Source organism: Panulirus ornatus, chromosome 63, assembly GCF_036320965.1.
Source record: "Panulirus ornatus isolate Po-2019 chromosome 63, ASM3632096v1, whole genome shotgun sequence".
Lineage (NCBI taxonomy): Eukaryota > Metazoa > Arthropoda > Malacostraca > Decapoda > Palinuridae > Panulirus > Panulirus ornatus.
In genome coordinates, this window is record NC_092286.1 from 14,294,235 (window position 1) to 14,315,868 (window position 21,634).

The 21,634-nt window shown below is 40.9% G+C and overlaps 1 protein-coding gene across 1 annotated transcript in view; it reads right to left on the minus strand.

Moving 5' to 3' along the window:
- LOC139745921 (uncharacterized) overlaps positions 1–21,634 on the minus strand; it is a 199,283-nt gene that overhangs the window by 115,252 nt on the left and 62,397 nt on the right. The window contains exons 8-9 of the mRNA XM_071656597.1: positions 16,959–17,312; positions 3,144–3,305 (exon numbers count right to left, since the gene is read on the minus strand). Of these exons, the coding sequence (XP_071512698.1) occupies positions 3,144–3,305; positions 16,959–17,312 (516 nt within the window). The remainder of the gene's footprint in view (positions 1–3,143; positions 3,306–16,958; positions 17,313–21,634) is intronic.

Sequence of the window (21,634 nt, forward strand, 5' to 3'; positions counted from 1 at the left end):
TTCCCCTCAAGCAATTTACCATATCCCATTTTCTTCTCTTCACAGCATTTCTAATTTCATCTATAAGCCATGCATTTCCACTTTTATTCTTATATCTTACTACCTTGTATCCAACTACTAATTCTGCAAACTTTAAAAGTCTCTCTCTAAATATTTCAACTCATTCACACATGACTGCACTTTCATCTAAACTTTCTGTTACCCTTTCACATGTCTCCTTGCATTCCTTTTGATTCATCTTCTCCCTTGCCAAAACTGTTATCTCTCCATTCTTACATGCCATACTTCCAATTTTGCCTGATCCTCAACTTCACAAGAACTGCAAAATGGTCAGAATCTCCAAAGAATCCTCTCACAATTCTAGCATCCAGCACAATCATTCTCAACATTCCATCTACAGCCACATAATCAATGAAACCCTTTTGTTCATCTCTATCATCATTTCTCATCCACTACTTGAACATGACACAACCCCAAGACCCTTTTCAAGAAGAATCCTGGTGTTATCCAGAACCTCTTTCCAGAGACTTCTCTACCCCAAGGATGCACTACTTTTGGTAAAAGGGACATGTGGACTCTTTTTGAGTTTCACTCACAGCGTTACCTCATGCAGGAAGACTCCTTAACAGTGACTATTTCATTGGACTGAGATGATACCACACCGTACGCAAAACACCAGAGCAGCATACATACAACATACAAGTGATGAATGAGATAAAATTCCAAAAATATACCCAAGTTTGCAAAATACAAGCAACAACAATCAAGGCATTTGATGTCATCTTTCAAAATAAACAAGCAGATACAACAGTCAGCGTATATGATATCAAAACTTTGTGCAACTTGTAATGACAGAGGCACTCTCTTCAGGAACTGTTGGATTATCAAAATACAGCAGGCAATAATAATCAAATCATAGTCATAAGACCTTCATTTACCCACTCTCAGGTAGGCAAGGAAAACTGTCACATTTTTAGAGGAGCAATAGGTAAAAGAGATTAAATGTGTGAAGGCTTATCTCTGCTTACCACTAAATGTCACTCTTAGTCCCACATAAAGACAGTGAATACAGAAGGGTTAGCAATACTAACTACACCCACTCTCAGGTAGGCAAGGAAAGCTGTCACATTTTTAGAGGAGCAATAGGTAAAAGAGATTAAGTGAGTGAAGGCTTATCTATGCTTACCACTAAATGTCACTCTTGGTCCCACATAAAGACAGTGAATACAGAAGGGTTAGAAATACTGGCATTTAAGACGTGAATAAGAATTAAAACCTCTGAATGTGTTTCAGGTTTAAATACTATGATGTTTTCACTAACCATGAATCACTCTTGTGATGCACAATTATCATTAGTGATATCAACATCCTTATCTTCATCACTACAACAAAAACATTAACCACTACATTTGACATTTGTCAACTCCAAAATTTCTTTCGCTTTGAGAAGCTCGGAAAAATGTTTGAGTCCTTTTAAGCTACTGAGTCTGTTTGACTGCAATATTTGCGAACCTTATGAAGCCCCAAGCCCTCAGTAAAGGATGATTACTTTTGATGAGCTGAAACTGAAGCCACATTTCTTCTCATACCTTTGATATCTTTCAACTTCATGTTTACAAATCTTAAAAAAGCAAGAATAATTTCAATGCCTTCCTTTTTCTTATAGAACAGAAAAAGTGGTCGAGTATTTCCAGCACTTAACTCCTATGGGCTCAAGGGTTCTATATACATATGAAAACTCATAGGTGTAACTGGATTTCATTTTGAACAAAACAGACTACAGGGACACCACTGAATTTCTGGCAACCAAAGGTTCAGCAACTCCTTTAGTCCGGACAAAATTACGTGAGAGAACTTGAAATTACCACAGCCACTAGACTAATTTCCTGGGCGGCTACAGATGGCATTGCGTGTTGGGTGCGCTTATTTACATTCCTTACACTGCACTTGGTGGTGATACCACAATTCTTGTGAGATTCTTAGCTTATTTTGCTTAAATCTAACCCTAGCTATGGCTTCTAAGACATGTGAGAGTGTCAGTTGTGGTGTCAAATGTAAATACCGGTCCATATTGATCCAAGATAAAGTAGAACTGTTGAAAAAAATGGACTGTGGTGTTTCGGTGCGTAAGCTGAGTGCTATAAAGGAGCATAGGGAGAAAATATTGAAATTCTATGCAGAAACGGATGCCAAGAAGCAAATGATATTTAGAAAAACTTTGAGTGATGGTATGAGTGCTGAGTATGATCGAGTGATGATGGAATGATTTCAACAGTGTCGGAGTGGGCTTCTCAGGTAGCATGATAATGGACCATGCTAAGCTGTTCCATAAAGAACTTAAATTACAACATGAGCGTGACTATAGTGAAGGACAGCTTCAAAGATTCAAGAAGTGTCGTGGAATTTCCATGAATAAAGTGTGCGGAGAAAAGCGGTCTGCAAACCATGAAGGAGCTCCCAAGTGTGTGGATGAATTTGCAAAGCTTGTAGCTGACGAACACCTCAGTCCTGAGCAGGAGTATAATGCAGATGAAACTGCATTATTCTGGTGATGCACACCTAGGAAAACACTAACAACAGAAGATGAAGAAGACCCCACAGGATTCAAACAATCTAAGGAAAAACTTGCCATTTCATGGTGCTCAAGCACTTAATATCTAATTCAGATTTCCAGCAGTCTATGGTATACTTTAGACACATGGGAGATGTATAATTGGTGGGTTAGAGGTTTGTTGATGAATCAATATTATGTGACGGCAGTTGGTTCAACAAATTGGTTAATCCGGCAAGGCTTTGGAATCAAGAGTTCCTGAAAATCAGTGGTGTACCTGTACCACAATAGTATGGCTTAACTGCTAGTTTCTTACGGTAATGAACTTCCTAACTAAAGGACATGTGCTCTTGATGGTCAGGTGTTTGAGAAAGATGGAGCACCCTTTCTGGTAGTCTAATATTCCCTTAAGGGTTTCTGTGCACCCTGCCTCTCAAGAAAATCAACAAAAGGAATCTCTACAGCTGTAAAGTGCTAAATCAATCACTAAAAATCACTAGAAACTAGTACATGACATAAGTTGTTGTGCTGGCTCGTGAAAGTACGCATGTAGGATATATAAAAATATGAACAGAATAGGTATCATGCTAACCTGTCTCGTGACCTCGACCTCGAGTGAGATCTGCTGTGAGATCTGGTATACCGTGAACGCCTAGTACGAGAACGGGAACGAGAGTGTCGAGAATGGGAGCGGGAGTGACGTGACCTCTGTCGACGGCGTGACCGACTACTAGATCCACTCCGAGATCGTGACCTGTTTCAACCATAAATATTACATGATTTATCACTTAGCTCTACATTTGGTAGAATCCTCATCATTTAATCAGTGTTCAAAAATGTTAACAAAAATGTAAGCTGACAATGTTGTGCTGGGGGAAAAAACCTATCTAACTCTACGGATGTATCTCTGGAAAACATAACAGAATCCCAAGTTGGTGACAAATTTTGCCACAGGATTCAATGAGATATGGAGGGAGGGTAATACATTCTTGGGAGAGATCTGTAGACCTGATTACCACACAATAATGTGAATAAAATGTCAAGAAACATACAATACAGTTCAGATACACTATCAATCAAGGAATTTAAACAAAATATACGAACAGGGACAGGGGAGAAAAAATACTGCCTACATATTCCCTGTGTGTTGTAGGTGACTAAAAAAAGTGGAAGCAGGGGGGGCTGGAAACTCTCCCCTTCTGTTTTACTTTTTCAAAGAAGGAACAGAGAAGGGGGCCATCTGTTCTTGACACAACCTAGCTAATGTAGGAAATGGTGAATAAGCATGAAAAAACATAACAATGAATACTATAAGTAAAACATATACATTACCCAGCAGTATAACATATAAGAGGTAGGGATATATTCCTGAATCTTGACCCCCCAGACCCATTTTTATCACTCATGATATCTTAAAAGAGGCAAATTCATAGACAATGCACTTAATTACACAAACAGTGATAATCAATCATATAACATAAGAGTGCTGTGTGAAAATAGCACAAAAGCTAAGAAGAGCATTCACCATAGAAGCAGGCATGCGGGCACAAGTGGATGTGGTGTGAGCTCTAACTGGAGGATGGAGAGGGTCATGTAATATGGGCTTAGAAATTAACTGAATTTCTTGAAATAACAAGCAACATGCTGAAGGGTATAATAGATCTGCTTCATTTGATGAGTTTTCCATTGGTCTGACAGCAGGATTGTGTCATTTGGCATAGATCCTCCTCATATCTAACATCAATTCTATCACAGATGTTATGAATAATAAAAACTAACATCAATTCTATCACAGATGTTGTGAACAATAATAAAACAGGATGTATTGTATGAATACTTAAAAGTAAAATGAAAGTGGGGGAGAGATTTTACACAATAACAAGCTAGCTGTAGGGGCAGAGTGAGAGCAAGCAGGAAGGAGAAAGGGAGGAACGAGTCTCTCCACATCTGCCTCTACCCGCCACTACCACTTCAACTTTCTCCTTCAAATTTATAAAAGGAATTAGCTATCAAACCACCATGCAATGAACTTTAATTCTCTTTACCTATATGCAGAAAGTTTCATATCTATGAGAAAATGTTACAACTTAAGTTCATTTTCTTCATTTTCTTATGTACTTTACTGAAGCAAAATATGTATTTGCATAATCAATCAATGTAAATAAAACTACATACAAGAATTTAGGTTGCATTATCACAATTTCAAAGGCAGGTGGGTGAGAGGGAAGGATGAGATCTGATGGTTACTCTCTCACCACAGGTGCCTGTCACCACATCCATCTTAAGTTTCCCACTTAACCCCAATCAGGGAAACAGCTGTTTATATTTTGTAAACTAGATTATCATTTCTATTGATAATAAATGTGGTGGATTCAGTGTCAGTGAGAACATAGTGCTTCTGTTGGTGGATGTCACTACTTCCTAGCATATGACTGCTCTGGTAAGAGATGTCCACTAGCATATAACATGGTTTTTTTTACATTTTTTTCTTAATGTCTATATTATCCATTTTTTCACAAACATCAGCCAAGCAGATCTCCAGATAATGGTCAACAAATAGCAAGGACAAAGTGGCTTCCCATTCATGGAAGAATACAACAAAAAATTTCAATATTACAGTATATGTGTGATGTCCCTGTGGTTGTTTAATTATTTATGGAAGGAGTGGTTAGGGAGGTAAATGCAAGGGTTTTGGAGACGGGTGAGTACGCAGTCGGGTGGGGATGAGAGGGCCTGAGAAGCGAGTTAGTTGTTGTTTGCCGATGAAACAGAACTGGTAGCTGATTCAAGTGAGAAACTGCAGAAGTTGGTGACTGAGTTTGGAAAAGAATGGAAGGAGAGAGCAGAGAGTAAATGTGAATAAGAGCAAGATTATTAGGTTCAGTAAGGTTGAGGGACAAGTTAGTTGGGATGTGAGTTTGAATGGAGAAAAATTGAAGGAAGTGAAGTGTTTTAGATATCTGGGAGTGGACTTAGCAGCGAATGGAAGTGGAAGTGAGTCATACGGTGAAGGAGAGGGCAAAGGTGCTGGGAGCAATGAAGAATGTGTGGAAAGAGAGAATGTTATCTCGGAGAGCAAAAATGGGTATGTTTGAAGGAATAACAGTTCCAACAATATCAGATGGTTGCGAGGCATGGGCTACAGATAGGGATGTACAGAGAAGGGTGGATATGTTGGATATACTCTGCGTGAAGACAATATGAGGTGTGAACATATATGATCGAGTAAGTGATGAAAGGGTAATAGAAATATATGGTAATAAGATTTTGAGTGATCGGGGCCTGAACATGCAAGAGGGTGAAAGGAGGGCAAGGAATAGAGTGAATTGGAGCGATGTGGTATACCGGGGTTGACGTGATGTCAGTGGATTGAATCAAGGCATGTGAAGCGTCTGGGGTAAACCATGGAAAGCTGTGTAGGTATGTATATTTGCGTGTGTGGACGTATGTATATACATGTGTATGGGGGTGGGTTGGGCCACTTCTTTTGTCTGTTTCCTTGCGCTACCTCGCAAAAGTGGGAGACAGTGACAAAGCAAAAAAAAAAAAAGAAGTGTGCTTGAGAGAGCAGAAGAGGGTGTGTTTAAATGGTCTGAGCATATGGAGTGAATGAGTGAGGAAAGGTTGACAAAGAGGATTTATATGTCAGTGGTGGAGGGATCAAGGAGGAGCAAGAGATCCAGATGGAGGTAGAAGGATGGAGAAAAAGATTTTGAGTGATCTGGGCCTGAAAATGGAGCAGAGAGAGAGGCATGCAAGGAATAGAGTGAATTGGAAAGATGAGGTATACTGGGGTTGACATGCTGTCAATGGACTGAACCAGAGCATAAGAAACATTTGGGGTAAACCATGGAAAGGTCTGTGGGGCCTGAATGTGGAGAGGGAGTTGTGGTTTCGGTGCATTACCCATGACAGCTAGAGACAGTGAGAATGAATGTGGCCTTTTGGTCTGTTTTCCTGGCACTACCTCACTGATGCTGGGGTGATAATACTGTTTCCTGTGGGGCAAGGTGGCGCTGGAAATGGATGAAGGCAAGTGAGCATGAATATGTACATGGGTATATATGTATATGGCAGTGTATGAGTATGTATTGTATATATGTTGATATGTATATGTAAATGTAAGGGTGTAGAGAAGCAAATGGATTTGTATGTAGCATTTATGGATCTGGAGAAGGCATATGACAGAGTTGATAGAGATGCTCTGTGGAAGGAACTAAGATTATATGGTGTGGGAGGCAAGTTGTTAGAAGCAGTGAAAAGTTTCTATCGAGGTTGTAAGGCATGTGTACGTGTAGGAAGAGAGGAAAGTGATTGGTTCTCAGTGAATGTAGGTTTGCGGCAGGGGTGTGTGATGTCTCCATGGATGTTTAATTTGTTTATGGATGGGGTTGTTAGGGAGGTGAATGCAAGAGTTTTGGAAAGAGGGGCAAGTATGCAGTCTGCTGGGGATGAGAGAGCTTGGAAAGTGAGTCAGTTGTTGTTCGCTGATGATACAGCGCTGGTGGCTGATTCATGTGAGAAACTGCAGAAGCTGGTGACTGAGTTTGGTAAAGTGTGTGAAAGAAGAAAGTTAAGAGTAAATATGAATAAGAGCAAGGTTATTAGGTACAGTAGGGTTGAGGGTCAAGTCAACTGGGAGGTAAGTTTGAATGGAGAAAAACTGGAGGAAGTAAAGTGTTTTAGATATCTGGGAGTGGATCTGGCAGCGGATGGAACCATGGAAGCGAAAGTAAATCATAGGGTGGGGGAGGGGGCGAAAATCCTGGGAGCCTTGAAGAATGTGTGGAAGTCGAGAACATTATCTTGGAAAGCACAAATGGCTATGTTTGAAGGAATAGTGGTTCCAACAATGCTGTATGGTTGCGAGGCGTGGGCTATGGATAGAGTTGTGCGCAGGAGGGTGGATGTGCTGGCAATGAGATGTTTGAGGACAATATGTGGTGTGAGGTGGTTTGATCGAGTAAGTAATGTAAGGGTAAGAGAGGTGTGTGGAAATAAAAAGAGCGTGGTTGAGAAAGCAGTAGAGGGTGTTTTGAAATGGTTTGGGCACATGGAGAGAATGAGTGAGGAAAGATTGATCAAGAGGATATATATGTCGGAGGTGGAGGGAACGAGAAGTGGGAGACCAAATTGGAGGTGGAAAGATGGAGTGAAAAAGATTTTGAGTGATTGGGGCCTGAACATGCAGGAGGGTGAAAGGCAGGCAAGGAATAGAGTGCAATGGATCAATGTGGTATACCGGGGTCGACGTGCTGTCAATGGATTGAGTCAGGGCATGTGAAGCGTCTGGGGTAAACCATGGAAAGTTCTGTGAGGCCTGGATGTGGAATGGGAGCTGTGGTTTCGGGCATTATTGCATGACAGCTGGAGATTGAGTGTGAGCGAATGGGGCCTTTGTTGTCCTTTCCTGGCGCTGCCTCGCGCACATGTGGGGGGAGGGGATGTTATTCCGTGTGTGGCAGGGTGGCGATAGGGGTGAGTAGGGGCAGACAATGTGAATTGTGTGCATATGTGTATATGTGTGTGTCTGTGTGTGTATATATGTGTGTATGTTGGGATGTGTGGGTGTGTATGTTTGCGTGTGTGGACGTGTGTGTGTGTGTGCATGTGTGTGGGGGTGGGTTGGGCCATTTCTTTCGTCTGTTTCCTTGCGCTACCTCGCAGGCGCGGGAGACAGCGACAAAGCAAATAATGGGCATGTACATATGTATGTGTGTATATGAGTGGATGGGTCTTTCTTCACCTGTTTCCTGGCACTAACTCGCTGATGCAGGAAACAGCAATCAAATATAATAGTAATAATTAAGATAATAATAATAATAATAATAATAATAACGTTATACCATAGATACGAACAAATCTAAATAGAAAATATCCTTTCTTTTCCCTCTCATCAGTTTCATAAATGAACTAATAAACTAGTGGTTGTGCAGAAGAAATCTTAAAGGTAAAAATGGAATCTAGTGCATTGAAATATTGGTCATGACAATCAGAAACATGATGGTGATTAATAATCTATTTTGGATCATTAAGACAGGAAAATGAGAGGACCTCAGTTCAACTGTGATCATCCTAGATAGATCCTAACCAGTCCTTGTGAAGTACAATGAAATTCTCTACATTGAGCATTTCACAGGGTGGATGTGAAGAGAGCAACGCTTTGTGGCAGGAAGTCAAACAGCTGAAGAGTTGTACATGACTGGAGGAACAGGTGAAAAATATATGAAACACATAAGCAAAGTTGTGGAGGGTGTAGAAATTTTGAACCATATGGCTTCAAAGATACAAGACATATAAGTGAAGTGAGCAATAGGTGTTTTCATCTTACAGTAGGCCCACTTTCCACTCTTCGAACAGAAACAGTAAAAGAAATTTTAGCTGCTGTGAGAAGCATCTTAAACATCTGAATTTCAGATTGAAGAGGAGGAGCATAGGAAGAAGTGCATACAAGGTCTTCTACAGTATGAAGGTTAGATCTAAGACCATGAATGTTTCAGAAATGGATAGAGAAAAAGCTAAGGGGACCCTCGGTTGAAGGAAACAAAAACCCACTGGGAACGAGCCAGCCTCTCCTAACTAATGTCATTCCGATTCAGCACTGTGGACCTTCTCTATTAAAAGTGGCGGCCAATTTTGGAAGCACAGTCTAATTTAGGTCTAATGTGGGGATTGAACAAGTTGCTGAATATTTCCTTATCTATCTAATTGAATGCTGTTTAAATATTTCCCAAAAGACAGTTTGTCTCTTTCACTAAACTCATAAAGTGAGACTCGGTGGTGGGTTATTAACAAGGTCTAGTCCTCCTAATTCCCTCATAGGCACAGGTTCCTCCAGCCTACTGTTATTTCCTGCTGGATAATTACTACATGAAAGCCTTCTTTCCCTGTATCCAATCCTCATAACTTTTCATTTGATGTGCTTAAATTTCATCAACCAAGTATCAGACCAACTTTAGAACTTGCCTAGATCCCACTGTGCTTCTTCACTTCCTTCATTACCCTGGCATGATCTGCAAACATATTCTGGCAAGTCTTTTACATATATCATGAAAGGCAATGGACCCATTAGAACCCATACATCATGAAAAGCAATGGACCCATTAGAGCCCATACATCATGAAAAGCAATGGACCCATTAGAACCCTTCAGCACACTATTGGTGAACTCAGTGCATTTCAAAGAGGCTCCCAAGACATATATCCTTTGTTCCCTTCCACAAAGATAATCTTTTATACCTTGCAGGGGTCCCCCATTCTCCTGGCTGAGGATCTAGCTTCATTACCAAACTCTTCTGTGGTACATCCTGTGTGGTACAGTGTCATAAGGCTTCAGACAGTCCTGTTACATACAATGCATCTAGGCTCATCTTTTGTCTAAAATGGAGCTAATTCTCTTATATCAAATCTGAGAAGTTCATTATATGCTACGTTTCCCAGAAAACATTCAGTCTCTCTTGAGTAATTTCTCCTTTGCATGGAGTTACCTACTCACTCTATGATTAGCTCTTCTCATACTTTAATGGGTGTTACTGGATTAGTTGGCCTGAAATCACAATATGAGTGAAAAGTCACCTTTGGAAAGGTTGTATCATTATCAACTAACAAAACAGATTACCTCAGAGAAGTCCAATCCATCCCTGTCCAACACATCTTTAAATAGCTTAAGCACTTGTGCGTAATCACCTACTGGTACTGTATGGAGAAGGAATTCTATAGTCATGGAGCCCTGTCTCTTGAGCTTTCTCTATTTGCATACAGATTTTTAAACTCCTGTGTGCTGCCCACATTCATAACTTCATCATCCAGTTTATTCCATTCATACACAATTCATATTACATTAGTACTTCTTTACATCTTTTATAATACATTTCATGATAAACTTCATGTTATGAATTCTGGATGTTCTATCTTTGCTTCCTTCAAAGAACTATTCATTGCTGACATAAAAAACTGGTAAATATAAAGTAATAGGTTGTGATAAAGTCATGACTTACTCCTCTCTTACATGTCTGACAAATCTAAAGCCTCTACCCTTTCCCTGTAATTCAATTCAAAGCCTCTACCCTTTCCCTGTAATTCAATTTACAGCCTCAACCCTTTCCCGGTAATTCATCTTCTCTTATTCTGGTACCATCTTTGTTGCCATCCTCTGAAACCTACTCATTAGTTCTTTGTGTTTCTTTAAGTGTAATAACCTAACTTGAGAAGCATATTTTTCATCTGGCTTAATGTATGAAGTGAACAGCTTTCTACAGATATCTTTATCCAAATTCATGAATACTATTCTTATACTGCCCAAGGAAACTTTCCCTCCTTTACTATTCTCCTTAGGTGAGACTCTGGGTACTTGCAAGGGAAAATGGTGACACAAATTTTTCTCGCACACAGATTCCAGAAGCTTATTTCCCACCACATAATATTCATAGAATGTCCTTCTTTCAAACTGTCCCATCCGAATTACTTTACATTTACTCTTGTTACACTACAACAAACACATGATGATTCTCTAGATATCCTTGTAAGTTGAATCATTCCCTCAGTTTTACTTTTCTCATGGTCTTGGCATCATCTACAAACATTCAGTAAGGAGTCCAATCCTTCTAATAAGTCATTCAAAAAGATCAACAAAAGCAATGACCCTATAAGAGAACCATGTGGCACATCAATGGGGACCAACCCACTTCTGCAGGTTGTTCTATCCATATCTCTTATAACTTATATCCCTGGGGACAGGGGAGAAAGAATACTTCCCACACATTCCTCACGTGTCCTAGAAGGTAACTAAAGGGGAGCGGGGGGGCCAGAAACCCTCCTGTCCTTGTATCTTAACTTTCTAAAAGGGGAAACAGAAGAAGGAGTCATGCGGGGAGTGCTCATCCTCCTCAAAGGCTCAGATTGGGGTGTCTAAATGTGTGTGGATGTAACCAAGATGAGAAAAAAGGAGAGATGGGTAGTATGTCTGAGGAAAGGAACCTGGATGTTTTAGCTCTGAGTGAAACGAAGCTCAAGGGTAAAGGGGAAGAGTGGTTTAGGAATGTCTTGGGAGTAAAGTCAGGGGTTGACAAGAGGACAAGAGCAAGGGAAGGAGTAGCATTACTCCTGAAACAGGAGTGGTGGGAGTATGTGATAGAGTGTAAGAAAGTAAACTCTAGATTGATATGGGTAAAACTGAAAGTGGATGGAGAGAGATGGGTGATTACTGGTGCATATGCACCTGGGCATGAGAAGAAAGATCATGAGAAGCAAGTGTTTTGGGAGCAGCTGAGTGAGTGTGTTAGTAGTTTTGATGGACGAGACCAGGTTATGGTAATGGATGATTTGAATGCAAAGGTAAGTAATGTGGCAGTTGAGGGAATAATTGGTATACATGGGGTGTTCAGTGTTGTAAATGGAAATGGTGAAGAACTTGTAGATTTGTGTGCTGAAAAAGGACTGGTGATTGGGAATACCTGGTTTAAAAAGAGAGATATGCATAAGTATACATATGTATGTAGGAGAGATGGCCAGAGAGCGTTATTGGATTACATGTTAATTAATAGGTGCACGAAAGAGAGACTTCTGGATGTTAATGTGCTGAGAGGTGCAACTGGAGGGATGTCTGATCACTTTCTTGTGGAGGCGAAGGTGAAGATTTGTAGAGGTTTTCAGAAAAGAAGAGAGGATGTTGGGGTGAAGAAAGTGGTGAGAGTAAGTGAGCTTGGGAAGGAGACTTGTGTGAGGAAGTACCAAGAGAGACTGAGTATAGAATGGAAAAAGGTGAGAACAAAGGATGTAAGGGGAGTGGGGGAGGAATGGGATGTATCTAGGGAAGCAGTGATGGCTTATGCAAAAGATGCTAATGGCATGAGAAGCGTAGGAGGTGGGCAGATTATAAAGGGTAGTGAGTGGTGGGATGAAGAAGTAAGATTATTAGTGAAAGAGAAGAGAGAGGCATTTGGATGATTTTTGCAGGGAAATAATATAAATGACTGGGAGATATATAAAAGAAAGAGGCAGGAGGTCAAGAGAAAGGTGCAAGAGGTGAAAAAGAGGGCAAATGAAAGTTGGGGTGAGAGAGTATCATTAAATTTTAGGTTGAATAAAAAGATGTTTTAAAAGGAGGTAAATAAAGAGCATAAGACAAGGGAACAAATGGGAACATCAGTGAAGGGGGCTAATGGGGAGGTGAAAACAAGTAGTGGTGATGTGAGAATGAGATGGAGTGAGTATTTATTTTGAAGGCTTGTTGAATGTGTTTGATGATAGAGTGGCAGATATAGGGTGTTTCCGTCGAGGCGGTGTGCAAAGTGAGAGGGTTAGGGAAAATGATCTGGTAAACAGAGAAGAGGTAGTAAAAGCTTTGCAGAAGAAGAAAGCTGGCAAGGTAGCAGGTTTGGATAGTATTGTCGTGGAATTTATTAAAAAAGGGGGTGACTGTATTGTTGACTGGTTGGTAAGGTTATTTAATGCATGTATGACTCATGGTGAGGTGCCTGAGGATTGGCGTAATGCTTGCATAGTGCCATTGTACAAAGGCAAAGGGGATAAAGGCGAGTGCTCAAATTACAGAGGTATAAGTTTGTTGAGTATTCCTAGGAAATTTTATGGGAGGGTACTGATTGAGAGGGTGAAGGCACGTACAGAGCATCAGATTGGAGAAGAGCAGTGTGGTTTCAGAAGTGGTAGAGGATGTGTGGATCAGGTGTTTGCTTTGAAGAATGTATGTGAGAAATACTTAGAAAAGCAAATGGATTTGCATGTAGCATTTATGGATCTGGAGAAGGCATATGATAGAGCTGATAGAGATGCTCTGTGGAAGGTATTAAGAATATATGGTGTGGGAGGCAAGTTATTAGAAGCAGTGAAAAATTTTTATCGAGGATGTAAGGCATGTGTACGAGTAGGAAGAGAGGAAAAAGATTGGTTCTCAGTGAATGTTGGATTGCGGCAGGGGTGCATGATGTCTCCATGGTTGTTTACTTTGTTTATGGATGGGGGTTGTTAGGGAGGTGAATGCAAGGGTTTTGGAGAAAGAGGCAAGTATGCAGTCTGTTTTGGATGAGAGAGCTTGGGAAGTTGTTGTTCGCTGATGATACAGCGCTGGTGGCTGATTCGGGGGAGAAACTGCACATGCTGGTGACTGAGTTTGGTAAAGCATGTGAAAGAAGAAAGCTGAGAGTAAATGTGAATAAGAGCAAGGTTATTAGGTACAGTAGGGTTGAGGGACAAGTAAACTGGGAGGTAAGTTTGAATGGAGAAAAACAGGAGGAAGTGAAATGTTTTAGATATCTGGGAGTAGATTTGGCAGTGGATGGAACCATGGAAGCGGAAGTGGGGGGGGGGGGCAAACGTTCTGGGAGAGTTGAAAAATGTGTGGAAGCCGAGAATGTTGTCTCGGAAAGCAAAATGGGTATATCTGAAGGAACAGTGGTTCCAACAATGTTATATGGTGCAAGGCATGGGCTATAGAGAGAGTTGTGCGGAGGGTGGATGTGTTGGAAATGTGATGTTTGAGGACAATATATGGTGTGAGGTGGTTTGATTGAGTAAGTGATGAAAGGGTAAGAAAGACATGTGGTAATAAAAAGAGTGAGGTTGAGAGAACAGAAGAGGGTGTTTTGAAATGGTTTGGTCACATGGAGAGAATGAGTAAGGAAAGATTGACAAAGAGGATATATGTGTCGGAGGTGTAGGGACTGAGATGATGTGGGGGACCAAATTGGAGGTGGGAAGATGGAGTGAAAAAGATTTTGAGTGATCAGGGCCTGAACATGCAGGAGAGTGAAAGGCGTGCAAAAGTTCTGGGAGCGTTGAAAAATGTGTGGAAGGCGAGAATGTTATCTCGGAAAGCAAAATGGGTATATTTGAAGGAATAGTGGTTTCAACAATGTTATATGGTGCAAGGCATGGGCTATAGATAGAGTTGTGCGGAGGAGGGTGGATGTGTTGGAAATGTGATGTCTGAGGACAATATATGGTGTGAGGTGGTTGGATTGAGTAAGTAATGAAAGGGTAAGAAAGATATGTGGTAATAAAAAGAGTGTGGTTGAGAGAACAGAAGAGGGCGTTTTGAAATGGTTTGGTCACATGGAGAGAATGAGTAAGGAAAGATTGACAAAGAGGATATATGTGTCAGAGGTGTAGGGATTGAGTTGATGTGGGGGACCAAATTGGAGGTGGGAAGATGGAGTGAAAAAGATTTTGAGTGATCAGGGCCTGGACATGCAGGAGAGTGAAAGGCATGCAAGGAATAGAGTGAAATGGAATGATGTGGTATACTGGGGTCGAAGTACTGTCAATGGATTGAACCAGGGCACGTCAAGCGTCTAGGGTAAAGATTGACAAAGAGGATATATGTGTCAGAGGTGGAGGGATTGAGGAGAAGTGGGAGACAAAATTGGAAGTGGGATGATGGAGTGTAAAAGATTTTGAGTGATCGGGGCCTGAACATGCAGGAGGGTGAAAGGTGTGCAAGGAACAGAGTGAAATGGAACGATGTGGTATACAGGGGTCGACATGCTGTCAATGGATTGAACCAGGGAATATGAAGCGTCTGGGGTAAACCATGGTAAGTTTTGTGGGGCCTGGATGTGGAAAGGGAGCTGTGGTTTCGGTGCATTATACATGACAGCTAGGGACTAAGTGTGAATGAATGTGGTCTTTGTTGTCTTTTCCTAGTGCTACCTCCCACACATGCGGGGGGAGGGGGTTGTCATTTCATGTGTGGCGGGGTGGTGATGGGAATGAATAAGGGCAGACAGTATGAATTATGTACATGTATATATATGTATATGTCTGTGTGTGTATATATATATGTATACGTTGAGATGTATAGGTATGTATATGTGCGTGTGTGGACATGTATGTATATCCATGCATATGTGGGTGGGTTGGGCCATTCTTTTGTCTGTTTCCTTGCGCTACCTCGCTGTCGCGGGAGACAGCGACAAAGTTTAATAATATAATCTCTTAAAGAACTGTTTACTGTCTACATCATCAATCTGTCTTAAAAATGTAAAGGTTTTGACCAGGTGACCCATCACTCTCTCTTCAAAGGTGGGCAAATTTACAGTCTCTAGCCATGAACAGCTTACTGCATACATCCTTATCCATGAACTTAAGTGGAAGTCTAATACTTGTTAGATGACAGATGGTCTTCTCAACTGTTCTCAAACAGTGGGACTCTGGCAGCAAATAAGGGATGATGCCAACTCAAGTTTTTCTTGAATACGGATTCCTGTAACTTATTTCCTGCCAGATGGTAATCATATCAAGACCTTCTTCACTGAGACCCATCCTCTTTACTTTAAATTCCCTTGGGTTGAAATTTATATATCAAGTATCAGAAAAAACTTTTGGACTCTCAAGGTCCCCTTGTATGATGATGCAATCCTCTATGCTTTTTACTTTGCTCATCACCTTGGCATTAACTGAAAACTTATTCAGCACTTATGCTTTACACTTCCCTCATCACTTTGCATCATCTGAAAACATATTCTGGTAGGAGTAAGCAGCTTTTGTTAAATCATTCACACATATCAAGAAGACTATCAGTCCTAGAACAGAATTCTACAGCACTCCACTAATGACCTCAACCCATTCTGAGAGGGATCCTCTGTGTCCTTTGTTTCCTTCCACAAAGATAATCTTATATTCAATGAAGGAGTCTTTCCCTTATTCCTATGGATGTATGTGTGTGTACAGGGATGTATTTACTAGGACATAAATATCTGAGAGAATATGTGTGAATGTACAAGTTATATTTTCATATTAATATTATAAAAAATCAATGAAGGCCAAACTAAATACCACACTGAATCCAGATATTATCTATAAAGGTCATTATAAATTGTGCATTACTTATCCTCCACATGGATAATAACATTTGGAAAAATATCATATCTTCATTAAGGTCATAAAAAAGAAATATGGAAATCTGTATCCTAATTCTAAGCAAGTGGAGAATGTAGGTGATAAGACTTTCCTGCCTTACTTACCAAAAACCATGCTGTTGGAGTTCTCTCACCACTCATTCAACACCTTTTCCCATCATCACTTACAATAGTTCACTTTGGCTTTTAGCCCTCTAATTTTCTGCTGAACAGACTGGATGTCTGATGCAATAAACCCAGCAAACAACTTGAATAATATATTTTAACCTCTAGCACTTAGCAAAGCTCTTGTTGCTGTCTAAGTGGTCTGGTTGCTCTCTGTGTTCCATTAATTCTTATTCTCTTAACACAATCATATTACTTAATGACTTTCCCATGCAGCATCAGCCCAATGATTATGGTGTGGCCAAGTGAAACAGGATCAAGTTGGCCAAGAACTAGTGGCAGCAGGACATATGTCTGGACACATGGCTGAAGAGACAAAAGAGGGAGCCACGCCAGGGGGGTTAGCCACCTGGTGGGGGGGATACCGACCGGCTTCGAGATGAGTGGCGTCGTTTCTTAGAGGAGGATGAAGAATGGCTGGAGGCTGCAGTGTGGCTGCTACTGCTGGGTCCTGCACTTCCAGAGCGGTGACTCCCTCCTCCACTTTCACGGGACTTCTGATCCCAGCGATTCTTGCGCCGATCACGAACTGTACGGTCACCCTTAGGCAAAATGATGACACCAGTAACACCTTCATCATCTGATCCTGCACCATCTGATTCTCCTCCAAAGCTTGTGATAAATTTTATTGTTCCTGCTGCAGGAGGTGTAGGAGAGCGGGACTTGGAACGGGAAGATGACCTTCGATATGGGACATAAGTTGGGCTGGCTCTGGCAGCATAACTGAAATAAAAAAATAAGTATATATATATCCATAAACTATATTCCACATCATACCAGACACTGGTGTTTTAGATGTACACATAAATTGGGAGAGAATATTTTAGAGAAAAATATTTGAACATATTCAAGGCTTTCATGTTTCTATAGTTACCTTATAAGGAATGGAAAACATTATATAAATGGATTACATTTCAAATCAAAATAGTTACCACACTTTTAACAGTACATCATAAACTCCTAACCATGAATCAAAGCATTTCTTCATTCTTTAAGAAACACAAAAAGCACTTGTTGCCAATATATTTCTGATCATGTGTTACCTACTAAACATTCAGTCTTGACTATCAGATATTAAGGTAAATAACAATGAGAAGGGAATTCCATTGGCTTTTAGTCCCTATCAAATCTAAAGAAAATCATCTCTTTTATCTTAACCTTCATAATGAATGCTTTGAAAGAACAGCTTAAAACTCCCTAGATTTACTAAGGAATGTATATTGCTGGATCCTTTTGAGGCTGTCTGTGATATCATAAGAGATCAGAAACAGGTGATTTACTGTATTTTCCAGCCTATAAGATACACTGGAGTATGACACACCCCTATTTTAGAAGAATGCTTTTTGGGGAAAAATATTTTAGAATATTCCATCATACATGTATTTATCTTTACTGTGATCACTAATATGGGATTTATTATACTTAATCACTGTTTCCCGCATCGGCAAGACTGCAGCAGGAAACAGACGAAGAATGGCCCATCCATTCATATACACATATATTTTTTTTTAATACTATTTGCCATCTCCAGCAGTGGCGAGGTAGCGTTAAGAACAGAGGACTGAGCCTTTGGGGGGAATCCTAACTTGGCCCCCTTCTCTGTTCCTCCCTTTGGAAAATTAAAAACAAGAGGGGAGGATTTCCAGCCTCCCGCTCCCTCCACTTATATTCGCCTTCTATGACATGCAGGGAATACATGGGTAGTATTCTTTCTCCCCTATCCCTAGGGCTAATATACATATATATTCTATTCATTTTATTATATTTTGTCACTGTCTCCCACATTAGCGAGGAAGCACAAGGAAACAGACAAAAGAATGGCCCAACCCACCAAAATACACATGTATATTCATATATCTATTCTTTTATCATACTTTGATGTTGTCTCCTGTGTTCGCGAGGTAGTGCAAGGAAACAGACGAAAGAATGGCCCAACCTACCTACATACACATGTTTATACATACACGTCCACACACGCACATATATATACCTATACATCTCAATGTATACATATATATACACAAAAAGACATACATATATACACATGTACATAATTCATACTTGCTGCCATTGTTCATTCCTATTGCCAACCTGCCACACATGAAATGACAACCGTCTTCCCCCCACATGCGCACAAGATAGTAATAGGAAAAGACAACAAAGGCCACATTTGTTCACACTCAGTCTCTAGCTGTCATGTATAATGCACCGAAACCACAGCTCCATTTCCACATCCAGGCACCACAAAACTCCATGGTTTACCCCAGATGCTTCACATGCCCTGGTTCAATCCACTGACAGCACATCCACCCTGGTATACCACATCATTCCAATTCACTCTATTCCTTGCATGCCTTTCACCCTCCTGCATGTTCAGGCCCCGATCACTAAAACTCTTTTTCACTCCATACTTCCACCTCCAGTTTGGTCTCCCACTTCTCCTCGTTCCCTCTACCTCTGACACATATATCCTCTTGGTCAATCTTTCCTCACTCACTCTCTCCATGTGACCAAACCATTTCAATACACCCTCTTCTGCTCTCTCAACCACACTCTTTTAATTACCAAACATCTCTCTTACCTTTTCATTACTTACTACATCACACCACCTCACACCACACATTGTCCTCAAACATCTCATTTCCAACACATCCACCCTCCTCCACAAACCCTATCTATAGACCATGCCTCACAACCATATAACATTGTTGGAACCACTATTCCTTCAAACATACCCATTTTTGCTTTCCGAGATAATGTTCTTGCCTTCCACACATTTTTCAATGCTCCCAGAACTTTCGCCCCCTCCCCCATCCTGTGACTCACTTCCACTTCCATGGTTCCATCCGCTGCCAAATCCACTCCCAGATATCTAAAACACTTCACTTCCTCAAGTTTTTCTCCAGGAGAAGCGTGGGAAGTGGGCAGATTAGAAATGGAAGAGTGATGGAATGAAGAAATAAGATTATTAGTGAAAGAGAAGAGAGAGGCATTTGGATGATTTTTGCAGGGAAACAGTGCAAATGACTGGGAGATGTATAAAAGAAAGAGGTAGGAGGTCAAGAGAAAGGTGCAAGAGGTGAAAATGAGGGCAAATGAGAGTTGACGTGAGAGCATATCATTAAATTTTAGGGAGAATAAAAAGATGTTTTGGAAGGAGGTAAATAAAGTGCGTAAGACAAGAGAACAAATGAGAACATTGGTGAAGGGGGCTAATGGGGAGGTAATAACAAATAGTGGTGATGTACGAAGTAGATGGAGTGAGTATTTTGAAGGTTTCTTGAGCGTGTTAGATGATAGAGTGGCTGATATAGGGTGTTTTGGTTGAGGTGGTGCGTGAAGTGAGAGGGTCAGGAAGAATGATTTGGTAAATAGATAAAAGGTAGTGAAAGCTTTGATGAAGATGAAAGCCGGGAAGGTGGCGGGTTTGGATGCTATTGCAGTGGAATTTATCAAAAAAAAAAAAAAAGGGGGGGTAACTGTGTTGTTGACTGGTTGGTGAGGATATTCAATGTATGTATGGCTCAAGGTGAAGTGCCTGAGGATTGGCGGAATGCATGTATAATGCCAATGTACAAAGGAAAAGTGGATAAAGGTGAGTATTCAAATTACAGAGGTATAAGTTTATTGAGTATTCCTGGGAAATTATATGGGAGGGTATTTATTGAGAGGATGAAGGCATGTACAGAGCATCAGATTGGGGAAGAGCAGTGTGGTTTCAGAAGTGGTAGAGGATGTGTGGATCAGGTGTTTGCTTTTAAGAATGCATTTAAGAAATATTTAGAAAAACAAATGGATTTGTATGTAGCATCTATGGATCTGGAAAGAGCATATGATAGAGTTGATAGAGATGCTCTGTGGAAGGTATGAAGAGGATATGGTGTGGGAGGCAAGTTGCTAGAAGCTGTGATAAGTTTTTATCGAGGATGTAAGACATGTGTATGAGTAGGAAGAGAGGAAAGTGATTGGTTCTCAGTGAATGTCGGTTTGCAGCAGGGGTGCGTGACGTCTCCATGGTTGTTAATTTTGTTTATGGATGGGGTTGTCTGGGAGGTGAATGCAAGAGATTTGGAGAGAGGGGCAAGTATGCAGTCTGTTGTGGATAAGAGGGCTTGGGAAGTGAGTCAATTGTTGTTCGCTGATGAAACAGTACTGGTGGCTGACTCGGGTGAGAAACTACAGAAGCTGGTGACTAAGTTCGGTAAAGCTGAGAGTAAATGTGAATAAGAGCAAGGTTATTAGGTACAGTAGGGTTGAGGGACAAGTCAATTGGGAGGTAAGTTTTAATGGAGAAAAACAGATATACATATATATATTTTTTTTTTGCTTTGTCGCTGTCTCCCACGTTTGCGAGGTAGCGCAAGGAAACAGACGAAAGAAATGGCCCAACCCACCCCCATACACATGTATATACATACATCCACACACGCAAATATACATACCTACACAGCTTTCCATGGTTTACCCCAGACGCTTCACATGCCTTGATTCAATCCACTGACAGCACGTCAACCCCGGTATACCACATCGCTCCAATTCACTCTATTCCTTGCCCTCCTTTCACCCTCCTGCATGTTCAGGCCCCGATCACACAAAATCTTTTTCACTCCATCTTTCCACCTCCAATTTGGTCTCCCTCTTCTCCTCGTTCCCTCCACCTCCGACACATATATCCTCTTGGTCAATCTTTCCTCACTCATTCTCTCCATGTGACCAAACCATTTCAAAACACCCTCTTCTGCTCTCTCAACCACGCTCTTTTTATTTCCACACGTCTCTCTTACCCTTACGTTACTTACTCGATCAAACCACCTCACACCACACATTGTCCTCAAACATCTCATTTCCAGCACATCCATCCTCCTGCGCACAACTCTATCCATAGCCCACGCCTCGCAACCATACAACATTGTTGGAACCACTATTCCTTCAAACATACCCATTTTTGCTTTCCGAGATAATGTTCTCGACTTCCACACATTCTTCAAGGCTCCCAGAATTTTCGCCCCCTCCCCCACCCTATGATCCACTTCCGCTTCCATGGT